Source organism: Cariama cristata, unplaced genomic scaffold (assembly GCF_000690535.1).
Source record: "Cariama cristata isolate BGI_N322 unplaced genomic scaffold, ASM69053v1 scaffold10796, whole genome shotgun sequence".
NCBI lineage: Eukaryota > Metazoa > Chordata > Aves > Cariamiformes > Cariamidae > Cariama > Cariama cristata.
Genome location: NW_009622667.1, coordinates 22,587 through 49,729, shown reverse-complemented (window position 1 = coordinate 49,729; position 27,143 = coordinate 22,587). Strand labels below are relative to the sequence as shown.

The 27,143-nt window shown below is 37.4% G+C and overlaps 1 protein-coding gene across 1 annotated transcript in view; it reads right to left on the bottom strand.

Moving 5' to 3' along the window:
• Window positions 1-2,320: 2,320 nt before the first annotated feature.
• ANKRD12 (ankyrin repeat domain 12) overlaps window positions 2,321-27,143 on the bottom strand; it is a gene marked incomplete at its 3' end in the record, with an annotated part of 30,790 nt that continues 5,967 nt past the window's right edge. Inside the window, exons 2-7 of the mRNA XM_009702415.1 lie at window positions 25,399-25,546; window positions 15,528-15,674; window positions 14,227-14,427; window positions 9,954-10,096; window positions 8,238-8,385; window positions 2,321-6,996 (exon numbers count right to left, since the gene is read on the bottom strand). Coding sequence (XP_009700717.1) covers window positions 2,321-6,996; window positions 8,238-8,385; window positions 9,954-10,096; window positions 14,227-14,427; window positions 15,528-15,674; window positions 25,399-25,546 — 5,463 coding nt within the window. The remainder of the gene's footprint in view (window positions 6,997-8,237; window positions 8,386-9,953; window positions 10,097-14,226; window positions 14,428-15,527; window positions 15,675-25,398; window positions 25,547-27,143) is intronic.

Genomic DNA, 27,143 nt, shown 5'->3' with positions numbered 1-27,143 from the left:
GTAGGGAAACAACCCAGAAATCTAAATGAGATAAAAATCAATAACCGTAATCATTCAAGTATGTATTCACATTTTTATCAACTTTTTTTTTAAAAGAGGTTTTTCTTTTCAACAACTAATTAAAAGCCATTGAGAATGGGGAGCATGCATTCATCTCTGATATTTTCTGAACTTAAGTTACCCAAGAATTTGCACTACCCCACTACCTAAATTTATTTTCACAAACCACAGAGTCCTCATTATATGCAGCAAGACAGTCAGGAAGGAAGTATGAGGCAGTGTTTTAATACCAAGTCAGTAACCCTCCCTTTCTTTTAGTGCCTACACACATTGCCATTTATGACAGCGAAATGACTTCTATTGCCCAGGTAGAAGATACGCCAGGGAAAAATACATGCCATGCTTCTCCACTTTCTGCTTATCCCAAATTAAGCACTGAAGCGTGATGCCAAAGCAGTAAGTTGTAGCTTAGAAACAGTATGTACTTGACTAGCAGCTGCTATATAAAAAATAAATAAAAAAAAAAATCTCTGCTTCCAGTGATAAAGATATATTATAGAAACTGCAACAGCTACTGAGAAAGATTGTAGACTGGAGAAGGCTGAATGCCTGGTACACTGTAGCAAAGCTTCCTATACACCCTAGTTCACTGACAGACCAAGTAAAAGGGTCATCTTACCCACATCTTTCCTCAGACTATAACTGATCTACTAATTTCAAACAACTGTGGTCACCATCAAATAAGAGAGAACTCACTTAACGTTAAGAGGATACACACATTAATTCTCTTGGGCAGACACAGGGGGCATAGTGGGAAAATGAGAAACAGCTTATACGAGCGATTACGACTGCCTCCGGAATGAAGCAAACGTGGGTTTAAATTTACTTTTATACATTAAATTTGTGTTCATTGCTTAATCAAAAGAATACTCAACTGTATTGGAAAAAGCTAAGGCAACATCTCAAGTAGGGACAATTTATCTTAAATGAGTAGACATAATAACCAGTCCATTCAGAGACAGAGAGGCTGAAGACTGGGTGCTTGGCTTGTGCATATGAGATTTCCTATACACAAACAGCTCAGTTTAGTAGGCATTTTTGCCATTCAAGGATTAAGATATTCTCCTCGTTCCCCCTAAACTCAGACTTTTCCTAACTCGACACATCTTAAGTAACGGGCATACAATCCAATACTCCTGAATTCTGACATTACCAAGCTACAGTACGTCAGCCAAACAACTGCTTTAGGAAATCAAATACATGGTCTCAGCCTATTTCACTATTAGGTGCATTAACTTACACCACCCAAACAGGTTTAAGCTAGTATGTTTCAGCTCAGAATTACAGCAGTTTAAGTGGATCAGATAATAGGTGGAAAAATAGAAACCCCCTTACTCCCAGGAGTAACAGCACTTCAGAAAACCCTCAATGCACAAAGTTTCGGGTCTCCCCTGTCCCCCCATGAAGAACAATGAGCACAGAATCAGGCGTGCTGAGGAGCAACCAACAGAAGTACTATCAAGAGCTACTGTGATTATGCTGACTTCAAAACAGAGCCCAGCAGCGGCCGTGCCCTCGTGAGACAGCTCCACAGCAAACATCAACTGCACTTGAGGCACTTCAGTTCGGCACTGCACACACCTCCTTCCCACCCCTCATCAGGAACTCGCCCGTGCCAGAACCATGGAGAGCTTAGAACTAAACAAGTGTCTCTTGAACTCTGGATGCTCTTCAGCGAAAAGGAAAACAACTTCACATTATTAAATAAAAATCAGAACACTTTACATTGATGAATTACAAAAGCTAGGACACAGCAGATTACATCTGCTGCTCTTGAGAGTAGTAAGGAGAAACTGAGATAGCTAGCAGGCACTCTCCTTAAAACTTTTGGTGATGAACTTAATATTTTGAAGCACTGCACATCCACTCCCACCCCCCCAAATGAAATAGCTTTGAATAATTAGTTTTAACAAAATTATTGCCAGCAGAAATTCAGAGAAGATCTCAACAACTGACTTCACTTTTGAAAGGGTAGGCTTTACAGTAGTAAATACTTTGAAATATAGTATTTGTCTGTGTGCCTTTTATAGGTGTCATATACGATGGTTTGTCTTGTAGTGACTGCGAAACCACTGTTTGTACTTCCACTGAATAGAGCTTTTAAATGTAACATTACTAGTCAATATTAATTTGACATATGTCAGCTTACTATTTTCAGCACAAGTATTCAGAAGCAAGTTAGGAAGAATATGAAAGTTACAAAAATAAACCCAAAATGTGCCTTTCATTGTACTGTATAATTAAAAACCATGTTACTTACAGTTGGGATGCATATCTTGCTCAAGGGATTGCCATCCAGTAGGTATGAGCCATTAAAGGTCACATATTCATCATAATATTGAGGTGCCTGAGGAATAACACTGCACAGTAGTTTACGCTTCTCTTCTATTTTTTTTCTTATGTGCAAGTATTCAAAATATGGGTTTGCTCTCTCAGAACTGTATGGCTGGATCTCTTCAAGTTTCAAAGAATCAACGATAGCTGCCAGTGACTGCTGGGTTTTCTCCTTAGCCTGCAGCAAAGAAGGGTTCACTTGCACAGGCTGAGGCACACGCGACACCTTTCTTTTACGTGGATGATGTACCTGAGCATCATCCTCTTCAGTTAATCTAATCCTTGCTTTCATAGACGCTGACGATTCAGACTCTTTTTCTGATGTCTGCGTGCAGCCAAGAGGATTCTGCTTACCCTGGTTAGCAAGCATATTTGCTCTGTTCCTCGTGATTCTTTGGGGTACTTCTTGCTGCCCCACCTTCTGATCCTCAGGATTTTCTTCTTCTAGTTTAACTGTTTGGCTGTATTTATGCACCTCTTCCTGTGTAATCTGCTGTGAACTATTTTCCAAATTAGATAAAGAGGAATATCGTGGTGGATCATCTGTCAACGCACTTTCTCTGTCTGCAGTGCAGGTTTTTTTATTAGCCGATTCGTTTGTAATTCCCTTTGACATTCCTGAACTTAGTTCACAGAGATCAATGTTGGCTTTATTATCAACAACATGCACTGAAACCAACTTTTCTTGTTGGCCTTTTTCGTTTCGAATGTCTGAAGTATCTGCTGTGTTACTATCCACTTCACTCTGAGCATTCTTACAAACAACTTTACTGAATGTGTATGAATTTACATTTAATTGTGAACTCGTATCACTTTCAGGAGTATCTTTTTCTAACGGTACCATAGGTAAATCATTTGCCCTTTCATAGCTCTGTGAAATATCCTTCACAGAGCTCTCAGGATGTATAGCAATGGGTGCGTCACCCTTCTTCATGTCTGAAGGGAAGATGGCATTTGCCAGCTCTCTGGTACTAGTGGCATCTGTATCCAAAGTAGAAGTTGTAGTTTGAGCTAGATTTTGTTGTTGTACAAATAATGAATCTTGACTGCTGAGGCCTAGTAAAGAAATGTGTTTAGACACATCTGGGTGTGGCTGGATAGGTAAAGAACAAGGTGACTGTGAAGGCAAAAACGATGCAGATTCTTGAGAACTGGAGCTTCCCTTAATTTCAGCATGCTGAGGCAAAAATTCAGGTACTTGTTGCTCTTTTAACGTCCTGTTTTCAGAATTATGCGTTGCTATAACAGTGTTAGTATCTTGCTCTGATACACCACAACCTGAGCCGTTAAACTCATTGTTCAATGAATTAAGTCTGTCAGAAGGCACATCCCATGGTTTGGTTTGCTGAGTCACACCACTTTGACTACATGGCTCCAAACGTGTACTATAGTCTTCTGAAGGGCTCATCTGAGCAATATTTTTAACGGTACTTGTGCCCGTTGTTGCCTGCTTGTTGCTAGCAGCTCCAGCTGGACTTGACGTAAAGTTTGACTGCAAACCTTGAAAATCTCTTTCAAGCATGCTACATGGTAGTTCTGGTTTAGGAGAAGTGCTAGCAGAAGTCTGACCTGATGGCAGAGCATTCTGATTATTTTCATCTGATGTGCAAGGCTGTTTGCTGTGTTCAGAAAGAGCAGGCGGCATGCTGCATCTTCGAACCTCTACAACAGGTCTACACTCATTTAAAACCAGTTTAACATCTTCAACAGATGCTGATCTAACGTATGTTGGTGGAAGCCTGTTTGTGAAAGGTAGCTTAATGCGATCTGGCAACTCGGCAAGACCATCAGTCTCTTTTTCAAGAAGGGCTGGTGATTTGGCACTTGCCAAAAATGGTGATTGCAAAAAAGACATTTGAGAATCAGAACTTTCTAGCATAAAGTCTGAATCATATTCCATTACAGGCCTTGGAGTAGTTACTGTGATATGGCAAGAATCCTCAGAACTTGCAACTGAAACCGCAGACACTGATCTGGAGCTCAGACCTGTCTTTTCACTCTCTGATTTGGGGGATCTATTTAAATTATCTAAAAACAAGGAAGGCTTTGTAACATTGACACTTCTCGTATCTACCGATTGCGATCTATTACTTGTAGCGTCTCTCAGCTGTTTTTCCTTCATACAAACATCTGGCAACTCTGAGCTTTTTGAACGAATCAGTTCTTTGCTTTTTACTTCAGCTAATAAGTGTTTTGGTTTTTCTTTCATCTTGTTAAGTTCTAAACAAGTGCGGTTTCTTAAACGTTCCTTCTCTTTCTGTTTTATTTTTTCTTTATGTTTTCTATGCCACTGCTCTATTTCCAGATCTTTAAGGCTAAGCATTCTTTCGAAACTAGTTTGCATTAAATCATCGTTGACTAATCTTTTTTCTTTAGGTCGAGCATCCTTTGGTGCAGGAGCTGGTTTAGGCTTAAGTTTTTCATGTTCGAGTTTTAGTTTAAGTAAACTACTTTGATGCAGTTTATCTTTATGCTTGTCCCTCTCTTTGTATCGGTCTATATCTTTATCTTTTTTATCCTTCTCTCTACCATCCAGAGTTTTCAACAAATCATCTTTTGTTTTTTCTTTCAAAGATGACAGTTTTTCATGCACTGCTTTATTACTTTCCATAATACCGCATCTCCTTTCCTCTTGCATGTGTTTTGAATTTGCTACTGTTGAGATCTCCTTGTCTTTGGATTTCTCTTTTTTTTCAAGTTCCTTTTCTTTGTCTTTAGTTCTATTTTTTTCTGATTTAGTATATTCAGACTCTTTCTCAGACTGTTTGACTTTTCTTTCAGTACAGTGTTTTTCTTTGCTTTCAGCCCAGTATCTGTCTTTATCAGTCTTGTCTTTGTCATGCTTTTTATCAGTTTTTTCTTTATTTCTCTCTTTGTCATCGAGCTTTTTAAGAGTTCCCATGTTTTTTATTTTGTCATTTTCCTTATGGCATCTTTCTGCTTGCTGGAAATTGGGCTTCTCCTTTACTTTCTCTGTATTTTCATTTACTTCTGCTTTTTCTTTCTCCATCTTGTATTCAAGTTTTATCTTTTTCTCTTTTTCTCCATTTTTTCTTTCTATCTTTTCAACATCTTTTTCTTTTGCTGAGGTTCGCTTTTCAGTCTTTTCTTTATTTTCTTTTAAGTACTTTTCCTGCTTTTCTGTATCTGTTTCTTTTTCTATTAAGTGCATGCTGGCTGCCTCATCTTTAACACCAAAGCAGAACAATTCAATTTCTTTATCTGCATGTGTAATTTCTTTTTCTTCTTTTGTATCTTTTATTTTTTCATCCTTGAGAAACTTCTCATTTTCCTTTTTGTTCTTCTCTTTCTCTCGCTCCTCTTTAGCACTTCTCTCTTTCTGGAACTGTCTCTCCTTAACCAACTTATCTTCTTTTGCCACAGCTTTTTCTAGCTTTGATTTTCTGTCTGAAGAAAGAGATTCATGTTCTATATTTAACAACATATCTTCATTTTCATCACTTTTGAAAAAGTTCTCTTTCCAAAATTCTCTGTCAAACTCAATACTTCTTTGAACCTCTTTATGTTTATGTTTTTCCTTCTCCCCATCCTGTTCCTTTTTGTGCTTGTCCTTTTCTCTTTCTTTGTGCCTTAATTTATGCTTTTTAAGTGTTTTGCCTTCCTTGTCAATCTTTCTCAGAGTACACTCTGAATTCTCAAATGTTGAGCTATTATCTTCCTCTTTAATTTTAGGCCTAGATTTTTCACCGAATTCTAAGTGAAAATCTTTCTGGTGATGCTTGCTTTTCTCTTTGTGCTTGCAAGATTTGCCACTAGAACTTTCTACTAAATATTCAGAATCAGTGTTGTGATCATACCGAACTAATTCAGATTGCAGTGTTATTTCAGAACCTCCTGGTGATAAGCAAGTTTTGGTGTTTTCTTGCTTTAATGGTGTGGACTGCTTTTCACTTAATCCACAGGGATGCTTCGGAGATTTGCCAGCAGTGATGTGAAACAGATGTAAAGACTCTTCTTTTGGGGTGAAAGACTTCTTAAAGGTTTCTTCCTCTCTAGTTTTATCTAAAGAATCTAACCCAGAAGTAGCTATATTTGTTACTCTAGCATTTTCTTTTTCTTGCTTTAGTTCTTGATTCTCTTTATTTTTGCTCTGATTTTTCATTTTCCTTTTAACTTTGCCTTTTTGCTTGTGTTCATTTGTAACCATATATTCTTTCTTCTCTCTTACATCAGAATTTGACGTCTCTGAAATAGAGCAAGGAGAGACTACCTTCTTGTCCTGATGTATTTCTTCATCTGAACTTTCAGAACTTGAATACAGAACTCTAGATGGTTTCTGTTTTTTGCTTTTAAATGATTTCGAAAACATAACTTTTTCTTGTTTCACAAATAAGCTGTTCTTTTCAGCTTCAGTCTCATCCTCTTTCCTAGGGTCTTTTCTAAGGACATGTTTGTCATCGATCATTTTTTTCATTTCATCTTCATCATCATCTTTAAACTCATACTCATCAAGAGCAGATGGAAGTGGTGCCTTACTAGGGACCATTTGTTTGCTGTCATTGGCTACAGAGTCCTTTTCTGCTTCTGAATCAACATTCCCCTCTACACTGGAAGGATTTACAGATGGAGCTTCTTCAGAATCTAGAGTAAGAAAACCGAAAATTAGTTGAATACTGATGGGACATTATTCACACTTTTTAGCTCAGGATAAAATGGTTCAGTTCAGCAGTCATACTGCTATACAAACAAAGAAGAAAAAAACATTCAAAACACACAATAAACCTTCTCACTAGAAATAATATTTTTAAGAGAAAACAAAAGGTCATGCCATCAAAGTGCTCCCCACACCTTACAGCTCTCACTCAGGTATGTAAAAATATTAATTAGCATTTATAGCCCAATCTAATAAAAGCAAAGCACTTTAAATTTTGTAAACCTCATCTATTATGCATAATTCCTGCATAACCGGACTCTTTCTCAAGGACATCTTACTATGACAACTCTTTCCTCTAGGAATTAATCAACTTATGCTAACAACTAAACTATGTTCCTCCACATGAACTATTTAGTCATGTTTCAACAGCAGATAAGTTTTCATTCTTAAGAGACAAAGAGCTGTTCGTGCAAAGAAATTCCCTCATGAATCTTTATGCACCTGATATGGACAGCCTAAAGCAGACTGTGCTTATAATTCACTGCAACTGGTCTCAGCTATACAAGTGCATAGCATGGAGCAAGTAATTTGTCCTGGATGTCCTGGACTTCAAAGTCCAAAATGTAAACCCCTCAACTGTTCCTAAAATTAAATTTTAGGAAACATATGGAATGTTATCATCACCTGATCATATGAAAATCTAGAACTCAAAAATCTTTCAGAAGTATTTCTGGATGTATTTTTCCCTCCAAATAAGGTTCCAAGTCAAGCCTCTTCAGCTGAATCTATGAGTTTGCTCATAGAGTTATACTCATGTGAGACACCAGCTCCCGATTCATCTGCTAAGCATGTGAAATAAGTGACTTTGGGGATATTTCCCCCCAAGACAACCTCTCAGAAATCACTTTGCATCCTAATAAATACAGTATTTTTCTCTGTACCTTTTTCTGGTAAAACCACCATTCTGAGGTAGGGTTGACTTGGAGAGGGGGAAGTGCTTATTAAAGACACAGAGAGAGAGAAAAGGAAAAAAAGTCAGCATAAACATTTCAGATAATTCAACTGAAAGATCTGAAAACTACCTCGAACTAAAAGTGGAGAACAACCTTAGCAATAGCAACTGCTACCTGCAGCAATCTTAACAGCTAACACTACACAAAACATTAAAACCATCTAACTTCAGGTGAATTGATGCACTTGAAGAATACAATTAAATGGCTAATTTTACCTGAGCAACTGTCCTCATCATCAGAGATGGGCACCTCCCTTTTCAATAGCATTTCCAACTCTTCAGTTTCAGCAACATCAACAGGTCTCTCCCCATGCTTATTGGCTTGAAATGGATTTCCACCGTGTCGAAGCAACAGCTTCACAATCTGCAGCATTAAATAAACGAGCTTTTACGTTTTCCACAACATGTTACTTGACCAGCATAAGAATCTTCCATTGCACACGAAACATGGATAATGTGATATGCAATAATCCTAAACTCCTACCTATGAAATTGAGACTGCAAAGCAAGACTTCAGCAACCAGAATGCGAAGTCCAGGTATTCATAATTTGCTGGTTAAAAGAGGTAATGGGGAAGACTAAAGAAGTTGTCCTCTGTTACAGAGACATAGCATCATCATAAAGAAAAGCAACAGTGGCCTTTTGTTCTTGCTCTTCTAGCATTTCCTCACACAATTTATGTGGCTCCTCACCTACCAATAAGTCTGCTCCTCTGCACTCAATTCACTTCCTTGCTCCAAATTCTATAGCACTTAACTCTAAGGAACAGTAAAAGTTTTTCAAGTAACAGTACTATTGGTTTCCACAGCATTCCAGAAAAGCTCTGACAGAGATCCAAGTATCTTACTGGAGGAACAAGCTACCCCCATGCCCAACTGAATACAATAACTTTTTTTTGGTCTTATATGCTAAGAGTGGGGAAATTCGGCAGACAGGGATATGGTAACATGAAACTTCAGAATTTTTCTGATACATAACAAATTCTCAGTGAGATGGTCACTGATATGCATGATGAGACCAGACAAGCAAGAGGTCCTGTTCTCCAAATCTCTAATTTTATGCAAGCTCGATCGAAATAATCCCTTTTGTTTAGATAACTGTAAGAAACAGTTACTAAACAGTTAATAAAAATTTCACAGTCAGATTATTATAATTCTCTTCTCTAGCCTTTCCAGAATATCCTTTCAAACTGAACGCCTTGTTGGAAGATATACTTCATTCAAGGATATTTTCTATTTTTTGCTTTACACAGCAGATCATGCACATAGTAATGAAATAAGAGACATAAAAGGAGAGTGGAGTAATTTCTGCATCTAGTTTGCAGAAAACAAGAACAAATTCAGAAATTAATGTAAAATACCTGCTGTGCTGCATTTATCTTCTCTGCTAAGTCATTATTGGTATATTTTAAAAAAGAATAATAAAGAATATATATACATCAATGCTCTAATTCAAACGCCATGAACAAATACATAAAAATAAATGTAGGCTTTATAACTTCAAATACTTATATATAAAAAACCCCTTTATATATATAAAAAGCATATTTTACTTTCCTGTATGCACAGAAATAAAAAGTAATTTCCCAAATCCAGAGCATACTGTTCGGAGACATTTTTCTTTGAGAATTCTATACAGTAGAAGTCTCTCTTAAAACAAAAAGTCATCAAAATGTTTGTTTATTAAAAAAGTAAAGGTGAAACTTTTAAATATTTAAGAAAACAAATACTGGTAGAAAACATCTGGCAACAGAAGTAAGATTCAAAGAAAGATGAAACAAAGAAAACCAAGACAACTTTAAGATGCCCCCAAAACGGTAGAAGCAGAATTATAAAACCACATGACAGTAATCAGGACAGTTAGGATTTGTTCTAAAGACCAAGCATTTCAAACCACTTATTTATTCCCCTCCCACTCTCCCAGCAAACTCACATTTCTATGCCCACTGCTCGCAGAATCATGAAGTGGCGTATCGTCATCCAAGCCCTGTGTGTTCACATCGGCTCCCGCTGCTATCAGGACTTTTGCAACATCATAGTAGCCAACATTACAAGCTTCATGCAGCGGTGTCCAACCTAGAGCAAAGAGTGGCAAGTGTGCATTTGAAAGGTCAAAGATTTGTTTTTTTCTCTCTGCCATAGATCTCTATTGCCTTGAATCATTTCGCAACACACTTGCACACAGTAGTTGGCAGGAAGGTAATGCCATCCATCTGATGAACACCATGTGCTTTATCAACTTTAACCCTCATGCCAACAAATTCCAAATTTCACCGTGATTAAATTGAACACAGAAATCACTAATCAAACAGGAAGAGACAAAATCTGGCACAAAATCCCCAGGCTAAACATGTTAGAAATTCTTTGACTAGTGAGCATTTGAACACACTGTTAGCTATATATAAATAACATTATTCTACATGGAAACAGTTTAAAAAATACACTATTGGAAAGAAGTAGTATGGCAAATTATCATAACTAGTGCTCCTTTAGAGCTACTGAACATATACCAGGAATCACTAATAACATCCAGCAGCTATTAGTCTAGATAGCAAACTACTAATAAATATTGGCAGATATTGGAAGATATTCCTGATTATTTCCTAGAATATCAGTCATTTTTAGCAATTTTTATTTCCAAATTCATAATCTGAAGTTCAATGCTCATTTCTTGTAGCAGAGCCTCAACTGAAGAGACAATCAACCCACACATGCTATATTGCTTACCTCAATTTCCTCTCCCCAACTTGATGCCTTCCACTTTATAGCTGCCCTGAACTTCCAGCCTGCTGTTGATGCCCTCTCAAAGCCCAGTTCTGGGAAGGCATTCAACTTTTGTTTCCATAGTGCAAGCCTGGAAGAGTTTATTCACTGGAACTCTGCATCTAATCAGTAATGCATCTCACCAGTACATCCATGAAGAGGAGGTACAAGAAACAACTCCTGACATATAATCCCCTCAGTAAGGTGCTTTCTCATCTTCATCTCTCACTCAACTTCCCACTTGCCACTCATTTTAAAAAAAAAAAAAGTTTCTACCTTAGTCTGTGGCAAAACACTTCTTCCTGATCTTCGTATACTAGATTTCCCCTCCAGTCATCACTATGGTCTGTCACTCCCAGCACTGCCTGGCTAGCACCTCCTTCCTTCCATTTTCTTGTCATCTGTCTTTTTCCCCACTCACCCACGACGATGACACTCTTCTGCTCTCAGCCCTCTCACCCCTATCTTCTTCCCTCTTATTAACTCTCTCCAGAATTGATTCTTCTCCATGTTTTACTGCTTTGCCTTGCCATCCTATCACAATGTCAGCCTGCCAACTCAAGTCCTGGCTTGCTCTCAACATCTGTTTCCCTTATGCTTGTTCTCACACAGCAGCATCACTCTGGCAGATATCCCATGAGCAGGGTTACTTCCTCCATTAATAATTCATTTTCTGTTCCTTTCGTTCTGCCAAATTCTTGGCTAAAAAACCCGCTAATTCTCTAAACTTCACTGCATCCTAAATTCTTGCTTTGCTCCACCCATGACTCACTGCTCAAATCCTCCCCCTCTTCTTGACTTTTTCCTCTGCATAGGATTTTGCAGCTCAGCCACCTCTGCTTCTCACTTTGGATTACCAATGGAAAAGTATCTCACCTAATCCCAAATACCTCCTCCAGAGCTCTGGATAAAGTCTCTAATGACTTGCTCCCAAACAGTTCTCAGAACCAACTCTCAACCATTCTCCTCATCCTTTCATTGGCCTTTAAAATTAAAGATCTGTATGGAGTCAAGTTATGAAGTTAACTTGGTGCTGCGCATTGCATTTAGGGTTCAAACAGTGTTCGTAACACACCACTGTCCCAGTTCCTGCTTAACAGTGCTTGTACAGCATCAAGGCTTTCTCTCTCCCTCCCCCTGCACAAGACGCAGGGACGGGACACAGCTGTGACAGCTGACCCAAACTGACCAAAGGGATCATTGCAATGTCATGGTCACCAATAAAAGCTCAGAGAAAGGAGAAGGAAGGAGGGATGCTCGTAGTTATGGTGTTTGTCTTCCCAAGCAACCATTACACCTGCTGAGGCCTTGCTTCCCAGGAACTGGCTGGACATTTGCTTGCTGATGGGAAGTAGTGAATGAATTCCTCTTTTTCCTGTACTTGCACACATAGCTTTTGCTTTTCTTATTAAACAGTCTTTACTCAACTCATAAGGGTTTTTTTCCATCTTATTTTCTCCCTCTTCCTTGTTGAGGGGGAACGAGTGAGCAGCTGGGTGGGTGTCTGGCAGGCAGCCACAGTTAACCCACCACAACATCTCTTATTGAAGTGCTTCTATTCTTCCTGAGATTTCTATGAGTCTGTCTTCCCCTGAACTTCCCCTGCCTTTACTAAAACTGCTCTTTCAACAAGTTCTTCTCATCTCCCCTCTCAACTTCTCTGAAGATCCCACTAGGTTCTACTTCTGCTTCCTTTCTCTTCTTCCTCTACAAATGAGTTCTGGGCAGCCTCATCTTCAAACACAAGTTCAGCTACCCTCTGTACACCAAGAAATCACTGATGTGTTTCTTACCGAAAATCAAGATTTTAGTCCATCTCATTAATATTTTCTCTTGATGTCAAGTTTGAGCTGACAACTAATTGTACCGTATAGTTCTTAATTTCTTTCACTAGGGCCTGCTACCTCAGCTCATCTCACCATTCCCAGTGAGAGTATAATTCTCCTTATAACCAGACCCGTAAACTGAGCATCTTTAGCAGGCTTCACTGTAGGTCTAGTTAAAACCCTCATTCATACGTTCATTATGTTTTTGCTTCTATTATGCAATGTCTCTAAAGAAACTGCTAGTGCTGTCAGTTAATTATACCAACGAGTATTCTCAACATTCTCTTTACTCCCTCGGGATGCCAGCATATCCCCACAAATTTTGTCACCTTTTCTTCAGCATTACCCTTTGCATTAGGAGCACAGTCTTTCTGAACATAACCAAAAGCAATATGGCTCTTTCTTCTATTTATTTCCTCACTTTCCTATGATCTACTTCTACTGTGGGTGCAAAAAAGCCGGTGTTTAATGACTAATGTTGAGAGGTAGATTATTAGGAGCAGTTCGTTATCCTGTTTATATAATGTGCACTTGATACTTGTATTATTTTTAGGATTGTCCTTGCATTTAAGAGAGAAACAGCTACTGAATCCTACTTTTTTATAGATGTCACTGAGACCCCAACCCCGTAACAATCTCTGCACCAACCCCTTATCCTCTGATTTAGCCTTCCTTTCACACAGTTCCATCCCTCCTCGTTACTCCAACCCCCTTCTGTGCCCTAAACATCTACCCAATATGCCAGCTCCTAAGTCTAATGCCCTTTTATGGTGGTTGAGGAAAAACCAGCAGGCACTTTGGCTTATCTCAGTATGTAAATGCATTTAATTTGGTACCTGGCCAATCAACAGCTGGCAACTACTGAACCCAAAACTGCAGGTTCTGCCTTCTGTGCAAGCATTACTTTGGGGATCTCATATTTCCTCTGCTGGAGATTTTTTACTAAAACATGGAGAAACTTAACTACTGTGAGAGTATCAAGAGCAAAACAGGCCAAAGTTTGCCAGCAGGTTCTACAAAATTATTTAGGAGGCCTTGCAGACAAAGAGACAGGCAGCACAGACATTTCCTTATAGAAAGGTTACTAAACAGATACCAAGAAAAGTAAAGAAAGATACCAAATAAAAGATTAAAAATACGATACAAGTTACAACTTACCTTAAAGTTTATCAGTCAGTGCTGAAACCACAGCAGATACTGACATACCAAAACTAGTATTAACCTAGCAGGACTAGGTGACAAGTGCAAGCAATACCACACCCATCTGCCTTGGTGCGGATTTGCTGTCACAGTAATGCGACAACGTACATTCAGTCCAACCACCTTCACCATTACTAAGCTTTGCATCTCCTCACATTTTTATATATGCATACTGTGCAAAGGCCCTGGCCACACCTGAAACGTCATGGTATTATTATACCATTCTAATAATACACTATGCATTACAGTGTGCCAGTACTACCACTGCCATCAGAAATAAAAACATGATTTAAAATTTTCCAGTCAATTTTGTTAAATTTTTCATTTGCATATAGCATGAACTGAAATTTAACCTCTGACAACAACTTCAGCAGTAGTATTTAATTCACACAGATAGGAGAGCACGCATCAACTTACCTGCGAAATCTTTCACATTCACATTTGCACCTAAACTGATCAGCTCCTTAACCTGTTTAACATCCCCTCGAATGGCTGCCATATGTAGAGGAGTTTCCCCTCGTTCATTTCTCTTGTTAACTTTGTCTTTTTGTCTTGAAGAGGAGGTTGGAGTTTTCTTTTGTGTTGGTGTTGTTTGTAAGGGATGATTTAAGGTGGAATCTACAAAATAAGTTTTCAAATGTTCACTAAGTTATTTAACCCTATTTTTACTTCACTTCATTTTAACAATTTTATTCAAAGACTACAACTACCAGTGAATAATTGTATTTAAATAAATCATGTATTTGACACTTCACATGTGTCAACACAATGCCCATCTGCAATGTGCAAAATGGTATTTTGCAAGGTCTCACTATTTTTAAAGTAGGTTTCAAGGACAGATGAAGTCTATCCAAAATACAAGGTTCACATACACTGGTATAAATTCTGCTGAGAGAAGACAAAGCATAACCATGCAGATCAGCATCTACCCTGCTTCCCCTTCATCCAGCACACTTCCACTGTATTTTTATGTAGTGGGATGCCAGTTTAAGGAATTACTGGTTGTGCATTGTACTCCCTGCACTTTCTCAGCTGTGCCACCACACGTTTTTGGGTGGACTGGACAGTAAACCACTATACTACTAAAGTTTCTCAAAATTTTCTCAAAAATAAGGGAAGCCACAAAGCCAGATTTACACAAAAGGAGAAACTGCAGTATGACAGCCTGTATTGTATTTTCTGGTAGTCTTTCGTTACAGGGAGTCAGTTAAAATATTACACAGGTAAAACATACATACATGAAAATGTTTTAAATATAACTGGATCAAGGAAAGTTTGAAGTTCTGAATTAAAAACAAGGTGTTTCCCCTCTCCCATTAAATCCTAAGGAGACAATTCAGTTTCCTTCTAAATTAAAATCCTGCTCCAAATGAAGGCAATGAGACAGTAGTTAAACTTCATAAAAACCAGACAGTATTCCAGTTTTCAATTAATGCATATGGAACCGTGTTTGAGAGGCAAAAATAATCAAAAGAAAAGAGATTTTCAGGTTTTACAGCTATCATAATGCAAAGTTTCGCACATAAATACAGAAGGTCAAGAATTTTTCATCATATTACTCGTCAACGCACAATAGAGTTTTACCAGAATTACAAATAATTTAAAAAATTTTCAATAAAAAGCAAGGATTGTTGAAAACCAGCAGGGTTCAGAACATTCTGATTGGGACAGAATTAAAACAGGCAAGAGGAAGGAAACTGTTAACTTTGAAAGATCACCTGGACTGTTGTCTCTTGCTGTCATCTGCATGAGAAGTGCCATCTGTTTGCGCTCTGACAGAGGATAACCAAAAAGAATGCTAACTGGTGTTGATTTCTTATTTCCAGCATCCTTCTTCATTTTTTTTTTCTCCGGACCTTCCTTGTCTGGAAATATTAACATTTTAAAACTCAAAACTGCTGTTCTATTAGAGTATTTCTCTAGAAATAAAAACATCCTTTTAAGGTATGTGAACTGGTGATTGGTGGCAGGTGATGAAAGACAGGAATTGCATCTCTAATTTGCTGCACTTGCATTAGTTTTGGTTACCTGTTCTAACCATATCAGGATAATAAGCTACTGAGTCAGAGCACTTAAAGCTGTAAGGAGGATTACTAAAAATTTCTAAAAGATGAAAAACCTATTTCACAGCAGGGAGACTGTATATGTCGCAACTTTAATTTCCAGACCATCAAGTCAGGAGCTTAAGAAATTCTGTAAGATCAGCTAATTAACTTTCAGCCTTGAATACAGATCTGAGACTGTGCTCTATTCCACTTCTCTCAAGACACCATGTTAAAAATTAGGAAAAGACTTTTTAATATGAGTATTTGCAAGATTAATTGGATAAAAGATTGTTTCTCTCAAACTCATCCTGTTACTTCACCTTAGAGTCATTTCTTGTCTGAAATTTGTATCTTTCAAAAACATACAGCTATTTTATATACATAACTTCTCCCGTAAATATTCATAAAAGGAAAGTTGTTTAATATTTCATGTCCAAGTTTTAAACCAGGAGCTAAAATTACACATCTGAATAAACAGATCATTTCTAAAGCTATTCAGTACCTACAAACTCTCACAGATCTTCAGATTGGTTAAATGTGCTCTGAAACCAGACAACTTTTTAATACTTAACAAATTTCAAAACTAGAATTTTGTGGAATTTGGGAACTCTGTTCTATGTCTTCCCTCCTTTTCCAAAGTTCTTGCTTCATTTTTCTGAATAAAGGTCTCCTAAACCAAACACATGCATTTAAAGTATGACAGAAAACTGGTTTGTGATTAAGTGACTTTGACTGAATCGCCTTTAACTGGAGCAGTATTTAATGATCTTAACAGCAAACAAGTACAAACTCTCAATGCATCAAATTTCTTTTGGTACAACAATCTTCCACAGATCTCCATACCTGGTCATTATTGTTTAACTGTATTTTCTAGAGACTTACTAGTTTGCATTTATGCGTAGTGAAGACCATTCATTTTCTCTAATTACCTCATCTTTCCACGCAACTGCTCTTTTTCAGTCTTAACAAGTTCTTAAAAATTCAACATTTTGTATTTTGTAAGCAGCTTACATTACTTACATGTTAGATCTAGAATGTCTACCTTTTTCTTCAGACTCCCTAACATTACTACATGAATATAAACACACTGGATGTAAAAGATGGCTTAAGGAACCTCAGTCACATATTTGGTGACTTGAAATTAATATTTTTTTAAAGAGTTAAAAAAAAAAATTTCTAACCACTGGTGTCAAGAAGGAATGGTCTGAAGAATACTCTAACAGATTCAACCAACAAAAATGACACCTCCAAACCCTGAGCAAATAATTCCTTGGTTCTCTCCTTAAAAGCACAGGTTCAGCATTAGCTTTTCCAGAGACCTGCTCGCTCTACCGCATCCTCTCCTTTCGGAAGCTTCCCTACTGACCGCCTTCCCAAAGGGCCTTTAAGCAAGCAGCCAGAATCCTGAACCCCACAGCCACAAGCAAACCCAGCCCACCCTCCACGCCAGACTACTGACCACAGAGACGGGGACACAACTCAGCAAAGCGGTCTATTGCCTGCCGTCTCCTCTGTGGCTGGCTGATGTGCTAACCCCCATAAAGCAAGCAAGAACATGAAACAAAGCTCCGATCTAAAAATTACAACTGGGAATATGTAATAAATGAAAGGGGGGCAAGGGGGAAAGATGTTGGACTGGTTAATCAGACTTGGCCACACTAGTATGCTAGAATTTGGCTGGGAATTGGTTGAGGCTTGGTTGGAGTTGTTACCATTCATTAAATAAGCCTGGTTGCCACACTGGTGTTTTTAGTTTTTTGTGTAATAAGTTATTTCATCTTATTCTTACTGTGACTGATTACCAGCTGATGAGGCACTGTTCATCCGGTTTTACTTAACTGTAGTATTTTGGGCCATACTAAAAGAAAAAAAATATGGAAATGCAATTAAGCTACAGTCAAGGCTGGGGGAGGATTTTATTTTTATTACTGTCCCTGTTATCATACTGGTCTCCCAGTTTCCTTTCCTAAATCTCAACCTTAAACACCTGTATTAAAACTTCATTAAAAAAAAATCTGTCACCTGAAAAAGCAGAAGAATCTTAAAACAGAAGACTCCACTGAGGCAAACTTCACTAACCTACTGCAGAGGGCCAAAAAGTAATAAAAATTACAAATTAGAAGCTTAAGTCCCTTTGAGGTTCCTAACCATACCCATTCCCTGTTCCAGGAAGCCCGAAACTCTCTTTTGATTTTCTCCACTTCTGCCTTAGGCCCTCTCTGTGGCCTTTCTTGTGTCATTCATTTCCTCTCAATCCATTTTCTGCCTTCCTAGCCTGCTCTAAACCTCATCTTCTAGGCTTGATTACATACACAGGCTCTAGTAACGCAATGCTCTTGGGGCAGAGGAAGGCACGTCTTGAATTCCATAGTGACCAAATAAGAAATACATGACTTTACAGACTAAACAATTATAAACAAGACTATTTTAATGGAAAGCTACAGACCTAGGTACATATTAAAAGAACACTACAAATTTATCCATCACGTTTAAAAAGGAAACAAGATCTCTTTTACAGAAGTAATTGATGATATTTTTCTAAACTGCATGCATCTCATACTCCTGAATATCTAAAGATTCATTCAATATCCAAACCAACACTACTGACCTATTGGTAGAACATCTGCATAGGAAAATTTAAAGAGCACCTACAATGAAATTGTACTTCCAAGTTTTCTCTGTGAATATGCTGTTCTCTCTCCAAGGATAATGTACAGCATACCCTTCATTGACTAACGTAGTACTTCCATTAAAACAACACATTTCAGTTTGTCTGGCACAATCTGCTCTTTCTTAGCTTATGCTATTTACTGCTCATGATTCTTTTATTGAAAAAACACATTCACTTTCATCCTAAATTATTCTTTACAATTTTATAGCTATAGTCAGCTTGAGAAAATAATATATCAAAGTAAGTGAAACAAATCTTTTGACAATCTAGCTTTTACTTTTTTCACTATACAGTGTACTTTTCCAGGTATTTTTATCTGTTGGTTTTTGTTTTGGGGTTTTTGTTTGTTTGTTTTTGGTTTTTAAATCATGTTAGAAAAGCCTACTAAGTAAATGAGTGCAATTTACTTCCGTCTCATGTTTAGTGTTGTCAAACAACGTGAAGATCCTGAAGATCCTCCCCTACATATTGCAATGCATTTCAGTGGTGGGGCAAATTATTCTTCTGTTACTCTTTATTAACACAGTGTTTGCAAAGCATTTCTAGAGCTTACCAGTTAAAAGTACCAAATAAGAATACAACTGGTCTCACCAAGTTATACTGGAATTATGCCCTTACCACTCAAAAAAAGCCACAATGTTATTAAAATTTATATGAGAGTTCATATGTGTTTTCAGTAAATCTGAACAGTTCAATACACAAAATTAATATGGTCAACAACAAACCTTAAAAAAAAAAAAAGTCTCACGACTACAGCACCTGATACTCCATTCACTGGAGCATTGCTATTGCTTTTCAACCCCAAGATCCCATGCGTATGCCCTGGTTCTGAATGTACAAGATAAGACAACATAGGACAAAAGGGGTAGAAGAAAGCAAAAGGAAGGGAGTAGGGCATATGAAAGAGAAAGTTAGTTATTGGTGTATAAAAATAAGATAGTAAAAAAACTACTTTTGTCATTTTTTTGGTTTTGTTTCTTGTTTTTTCTTGTGGGCTTTTGTGTTTTGTTTTTTCTTTTTTAAAATCCAAGGAAAACAGCAATGCAATTGTTGATAAAGAAGCTACACTTCCACAGAAGATTTCTTATTGGGAACCCCCGTTATGCTTATTGCGGATTATATTAATGATTTGTTTTCACTGCTCCAAGAATATCATCACGCAGTACGCTATACTTTATTTAGCAGGAAAAGACCAATTTAACATTCATGAACTTTGACTTTTTAGATATTCTTTATCTTGTGGTAACAGAAAACTTTTCACAGCTGTGTACTTGATGTTCATATAATTTGAACAGTAATAACTTCCCTAATAGAGGAATAATATCAGTTCAAGCAATTAAGTTTGGGTAGAACTCCATGTATAAAATTGACTGTTAAAGTCAATTAGGCTTGGGGTTTTGTGGGGGTTTTTTTTTAGGTTTTGAGCATTTCGTTTTCAAAGTCTGTGGAATACAAGTATCTTCTTCTACATTAACTTTCTTGTCACCTTTTGGTGTTCTTTGGCAGTTAGAAACAGTATGTCAGGGAATTTCTTACCTGTTATTAAAAAAAAATAATAATCAAAACTCTTCAAGTGGCTTCATGTTCAATTATCTTTATTAAATAACTTTCATAACGTGCAGTCAAATCTACCTGGACAACATTCCTTTTAAGTTTTTCCAAGGTTTTACTTTTGCCATGTAAGCTTTTCACGTAACACTTTAAAACAAAAGATTTAAAAAATAGCCAAGTCATGTGAAACAGTGATTTAGGTGCATTTGAGCACCTATTTGTAGAAGAGCCTCATGAAATTCACTCACAGTACTTAAACATACTGGCACAAGAAACATCAGAATCACTGGAGATTATTTTAGGAGAACTTATACATGACAGATTATGTCCCAAGGCAACGAATACTGTATCTGGTTTGGGTTTTTTGTTTCCTTTTTTTGTAAATCTGGATAAATCACAAATTCTCACTCAAGTAATTTCTAAATGTTTTAGAAAAACAAATTATTAAATAATGTAACATGGATTTCTTAAAACAAATCATGCCAAAGTAACAGAATATTCCATTTGGGAAAATAACCACCTTAGTGCATAAAGGAAATAACACAAAACGACCAAATTCCAACTTCAGGGCTCATGATAGTCTGGTTTCATGTAAAATTCCTATCATAGTGTCAATTGTAAGGAATAACAGGATTAAGAAATAGGGCCACGTGAAGCTAAAATATGAACTGATTGAAATAAATGCTTCTAAGGATGTTGTAAGCCTGAGTGATATACAAGAAAAGACTCATATGCTTATTACCAACAACTGCAGAAGACAGGTCAAGATGATCAATTCTGCAGATGACAAAGAGAGAGATGGAGTTATCAAGATCTGTGTGACTGTGGCAATCTGACTGAAGTTATTTTAAAGAGGAACACATCATGATTGACTGCCGCTTCCTATCCTCAGTCAAAGAGAAAGATTGGAATGTGATGAAGAGACCTCAAAGTATACTGTGCGCTGTAGAGATATCAAGGTACTATGGTGATACCTAATTAATCAAGTTTATGGTATATGTATTTAACCAAACCAACACATACACACACAAAAAGCCACCTCCACTTCGCTGCCTCTAGCCCAAACAACAGTTAAAGAAACCAGTAATAGTTGAGCACTAAGTCCCAATGCAGCAAGCAGTAACAGAGCGTGTGAACAGTCCCTCCAACAGCCCCACTGACCTCTGCAACTATGGGAAGCCCAAGTACAGAAATTGTGTTACTACGAGGTACATGTGGAACATAAAGAGGTCAGCTGTTTTGCTCTTCTGAATGTCAATTAAACACTAAAAAAATATGACTGTGCCTCGTTTGGACTACTTTAAAGACAGAAACTGAAAGGGTCAGAAAACAAAACCGAGATGCTACTATATATAGAAAATCTGGAGAACATAATTTCCAAGGAAAGATCAACAAATTAGCACATTCAGCATAATTGTAACTCTTGTTCTTCCTGAATAATCAACTATATACCAAGACTACCAAAAAAATGAGAAAAAAAAAAAAAAAAAGAGAAAAAAGCCTACGCTTACCTTCACAACAAAGAGATTTTCCTGATCTGCAGTTATGTTTAATTATTATGAAAAATTCAAACTTCTCTCTTCAGACTAATAAAGTGGAGAACGCAAACAAACTTGTCCTTTGCAAAAACAACAGTTGCCTGTTGTTCTTATTCTGATAACCACATCAGAGGTTATTTAAGAATAACCAGATTCATTAAATAAATCAACAAAATTTAAATAATGCTGTTTGAGCAGTCTAAATAAGTGATGGATTTTCAATTAAATTACGTTTTTGGATTGGGAGACTTCAAATCAGAGAACTTATTAATAAAGGTATGAAAAACACTACTCCTTCCACCATCAATTCCACCAGCCTTAATCAAAGTTTGCATATAGAATCCTTTGTAAGCTTAACTTAGATAAGGGTTAAAGATATACTGCAGAATTTGCACTATAAATAAATGTGACTGTAGTATATATATATATCTCGTATTCGCCTTTTGTGGTTGCTCCAATCAAAGAATGGGGATGTGATAACAGAGCCCTCTGTTCAGGAGAGCCATCCAAACCAGGGCAGCAGAAGAGGCCCACCCCCGCGCAAGGGCCGCGGCTGAGCATGGTGACCCTCGCCTCCCGCACGGGATGCCGTACCACTGCCGTGCTGCCCTGGGCCCGCTGGCCTCTTCGGGAGACCGAAGCTCTCCTCTGACTCCCGTTACCTTTCAGCCCTCCACAGACTTCTCAGCCACTGCAGGCATCTCAGCCGGCACTGCACAACTGCTGAGGCAACTGGACCCAGTCCTAATCAGTATGAAATTATTCAGAAAGTAACCTAAAGGCTAAATCTGAAAATATTTAATATTAATTTATTGCAGCAGTTTCTTAGGCAAAAACACTGATTTAAATCTAAATTTAGACAAACAGGAGGACTAGAATTGTTCTAGACTCTTAAGGGATACTACAAATGCTGTTTGATTTCAGTCTTGCCAAAACTGACAGGGTGTAGCAGGAATCAAATTTTAAAAATTATTTCCAGATAAAGTTAACATTCAGTTTGGCTGTCCATAGTCATTATTACTTATAGTTTCTAGACAATACCTGAACCAAAAAAACCCCACCACAAAAAGGAGCAAGAGGTGGAATTGCAGAGGGCAATTTTTAGAAAAATAAAGCAAAAAAGACAAAATCTTAGTTTATGAATAAATACTCTGGAGATAGAACCGAGACAGATCTAATGATGTAAAGCTCTAAAAATTAGGTATTCTCATTCTTTGACTGATTTACCTGCCTAAACAGGACGAAACCCAATTATCATGGGGCTTCTACAATCAGCTAGCAACCCTATCATCTACCTTGGAGATAAGCCATTTATTAAACTATTAATTAAAATTTTCATCCTATAACTACTTTTTATGGCATTTCTTACGTTCACGCAGATACATTTTTAGAAGACCCTAGAACTTTAAAAACATTTGAAAAATCAAACTCAATGGTCTTATCACCTGTTACAGAGAAACTACTTAGCAAAGCAGTAAGAACATTTTGTTATTCTGAACTCTGAAAAAAACATATTGAAAGGCTATTAAAAATAAAACCATTGGGGAAAGGATAAAATACATCCTGCAACTGTAATGGACAGTGGGAAGAATAGAGTAGTACCACCTATTTTTTCAGATTTTTCAATTATGAATCGTATACACAAGCTTTGACCATTTCCCTAGAATGCCACTACAGATTTTCACAAAGTATCAGGAGAAAACTGAGATTTTTATTTACTTATTTATTTATTTTTGGTAAACACTTACTACTAGCTGATAGGAAGCTTTTCATCACCTCTTCTTTCTCCCCTCTGTCTCTGGTTACACTCTTATCTCCAAAAACTTTCCTCCTTCTCAGATAACATTTGCCATTCTCTGTACACAGTTAGCAGGGAGACACTTCTGTCAGACGTAATGGTTTAGTCCCGTGATGGCAAACCTTTTCAATGTATAATGCCAAGTTTGTGTCAGAACCAGCACCGCATTTCATGATCGCTGATGTCAGTCCTGACCCTTGTCAGTGACAAACTTAGCACCAATGTCAGTGGTTAATTCCCACTGGTCTAATCTATCGGTGAGATACAGAATCAGCATTGCAAGAACTGTTTTTTCATCCCAGTAATGCTTCTGCCTCTAAAGTTTCTGGGAAGCTTATGTACCAAGTTCCTCATCTGTGAAGCGGGGTAGTTGCTCTGACCTCCTTACCTTGGCAGTAATGAAATGAACCGACCACGATGTTTGCCACACAGCACTTCAAAGCTACGTGCCTTCTATCATTCTATTAAGTATTTCTTGCCCCTGCCTGAACTATTTATTTCATCTCCCTGCTACAACTGGTAACAAACAGATTTTGTAGTGTGTGCATCATCTTTTTGTGCATGCCTAAGTGCCTAGGGTAATCAGTCTTGTTTGTGGGAACTGTGACAACAGATGCTATAAGCAAGAGAAACACAAAAAAATTACATTACATTACCTTACAAGATGCTGTGACAATGAATTATTTGAAGTTGATGGGGGTGGGGAGAGACGACAGAAGATATTCAACACAGAAAACATTAGATAAACACTAAATATTACTTCTAAATATATTTATTTCCATTATGAAAGACAGTTAGGATCTAATACCAAGTAATACATTTAGTAAAGCAGATGCTGGAAGCACACTTCTAATCTATACACGGTCTTTTCAGTATCAACTGGCATCATGAATAGTGTAAGACTAGAATTCTGTAAAACCACTGAAAACAGAGATATAAAGCCAAGAGTATTGTTTTGTAATGCGACTATTTCAAATTTGGATTTCATACTATGTTCTCTTTACAGTGACAAAAACACGTATGTAATATCCAGGAGCCAAATCTTCTACATGAAATCAATCCTGGACAAAGATTAAACAGGTACTGAGGTATATACTTCTGTGTTGTATTTAAATCTAAGCATATTAAGGGAATTACCTGTTTATGAAAACATTGAAATGTACAATGAGCACTGTATAAGAAACTGCAGTACTGAACTTCTGAGAACTTTGGGGAGCATGCCTTATGGTGGCCTTCCAGAGGGCATGGATACTGTTCTGCTACCAACAGAACTATTACTGAACGATGACATAGATAACTAATTACCTAGACTCAGAGATAACTGTACTTTTGGAATACATCCATATCCCTCCATCTTGATTTGAAAAAAAAGCCATGTTAAGAATGGTATTTTGAAGTCTTGAAATCGGTTCTAATAGAATATGCTTAAGTTCGGAAGAACTACCAGCCTGTGCAGAAAAGGTACCATGAACAGATCACAGGAGCTTAGACTGAAAGAAAAGTTCGCTCTCCATGGCTAGTTTAGTTAGCCCCATAACCTTAGCAACCTTTTCTTTTACATGGAGGACAGTAGACCTATCTTTCCCACTCTCCCTCCCCCAAAAAAAGGGCTATGAAAGGCTGACAGCTGTGTCTCAGATCAAGGCACTTACATGTCTTTTCGTCAGTTTACTTGTTCAAACAAACAGACCTCCAGAGATGACAATGAAAAGAAAGATTTATTACTAAAATAGAAGCAAAAGAATGAGGTTAGGAAACAACTGGAAAATGTAGGTAAATGATGCTGGCATGGTAGCTCTTGCTAATGATAGGATGAAAGCCTATCAGACTGAGATGCAACAATCAGAAGCAAGCAAGCAACTTTTATACTTAGTATCCTTTTTTATAGGGAAAAAAATAATCAATATAAAAACATAATATACAATGAATTAAATTAGGACGTATTTTACCAACAAATAATTAGTTAAGGAAATAAAAAGGTTCTACCTGTGTCTGAATTGCGATCTTCATTTCTGGATGGACTAATAGTAAAAGGAAGTTTACGTTTCATGGAAGACTTTTCTTTCATCTCCTTCCCCACATCACTCCTATCCACTTTTGGAGTTTTGCTGTAGGATGCAATCTTGTCCTTGCTCTAATATAAATAAAAAGTATACTAAGTAATTTTTGCATAAAGCAGACTAGGCTTATAACTGTATACAGACTGAAAAGACTGCTATGCGAGAGTGTACATGCATGTGTGTAAGTATGTGTATTACATAGTTTATTCAAAAACTTTTAAAGTAACCTTACTAAAAATTGTCAATGGCATTTCTTTCTTTTTAAAATTTGTATCTTCTATGTAATTTCTACTTCCAAATACATCACTGTAGAACTGCTGTTCGCTATTAGAGCCTTGATTAACAAGTAAAGGAACACCACAAACTGGAGAAGAATTTGCTAACTCTTAATGACCATCCCAATTTCCTTCCCTGACCTTACCATAATAATCACACTAAAAGCACATTAAAAGCCCACACTGCAATTCAGATTGTGAATAGTAACACAGCAACAACAAAAAACCCTCTAACAACCCTCTCCTGCCTCCACCCCCACCCTGTAATCCATCCACACAGAACTCCCTTTCTATTTCAACACAAATAATAGTGTACTGTTTCATTTTCTAAAGCAAAATTTACTAAGAATTTTGAAACTCTATGAAGAAACTTTTTTAACTGGTACCAAATTTAGAAAAAATAGGTACAAGCCATTTGGAATTTTTAATTGCATAAATCTGGGATTTTTGGCTTATAAAACATATTTCAAGATCAACAGAGAAAACCCTAGATGGGCACAATATTAACTTATGCTTAATTTCTTTAATAATACAGGAGGTCAAAGTATGCAAAAGATACCAGGTTAGTGTGAGGGCTGCTAGAGAGAACCCTCTGCCAACCCCAATATTTTAGCCTACCCGTCGAGATGCAATGTAGAGACATACGGTTTTCTCTTCATTACATGCTGCAGAAACACATTATCAGGCTATGTCAGCTATCACAACTCCACAGCTTTGTATCATTCTTAACTGATGACCAGATGAAACCACTAACAGATTCATTTTCTAAAGGTAGAAGAGGCACATAGCACCGACTCGCCGATCAGTGAAAAACAAAAGGCTGCTCCTTGGCACTTCTGAAGCAAGAAGTTAAAGGATTTACTCCGATTAGAGGAAAACTAGAAAATAACACCAAGTAAAGGTACTATTCTCGAGGGCACCTTTCTTTTCTTTAAAAGCAAACACGGGTAAGAAGAGGAGTTTGATTATACCATCTGACACTCTGAGTTTAAACTGTTGCCAAAAGGGCAGGCAGAAGTGATTACAAAAAGAACCTGCGAGCAAACTACCATCTTCAGAGAACAAATGTCTGTACCAGGGAAATCGCAAAGAAGGCATCAGTCCATGTCAAGAGAATTCCTGAAGTAAAAGGTTGATGCCCTCAGGGAAAATCTGTCTTCAGAGTAAAACCCACACACCAAAACCAAAACCAACCCTCTTCGAAAACCCCCAAAGAAACAACAAACACATCCCTCCCCAGCCTCTTACATGCTAGAACAAGACATTTTAAAAACTTAAAAAAAAAAAAAAAAAACAAACTAAAAGAAAATCTAAAATCTTAAAACTCCTTAAGACTCCCCTAAGCCCTTGGGAGATAAAGCGTGTGTGCTGTGACTTTTGAAATTGGTTAATCTAA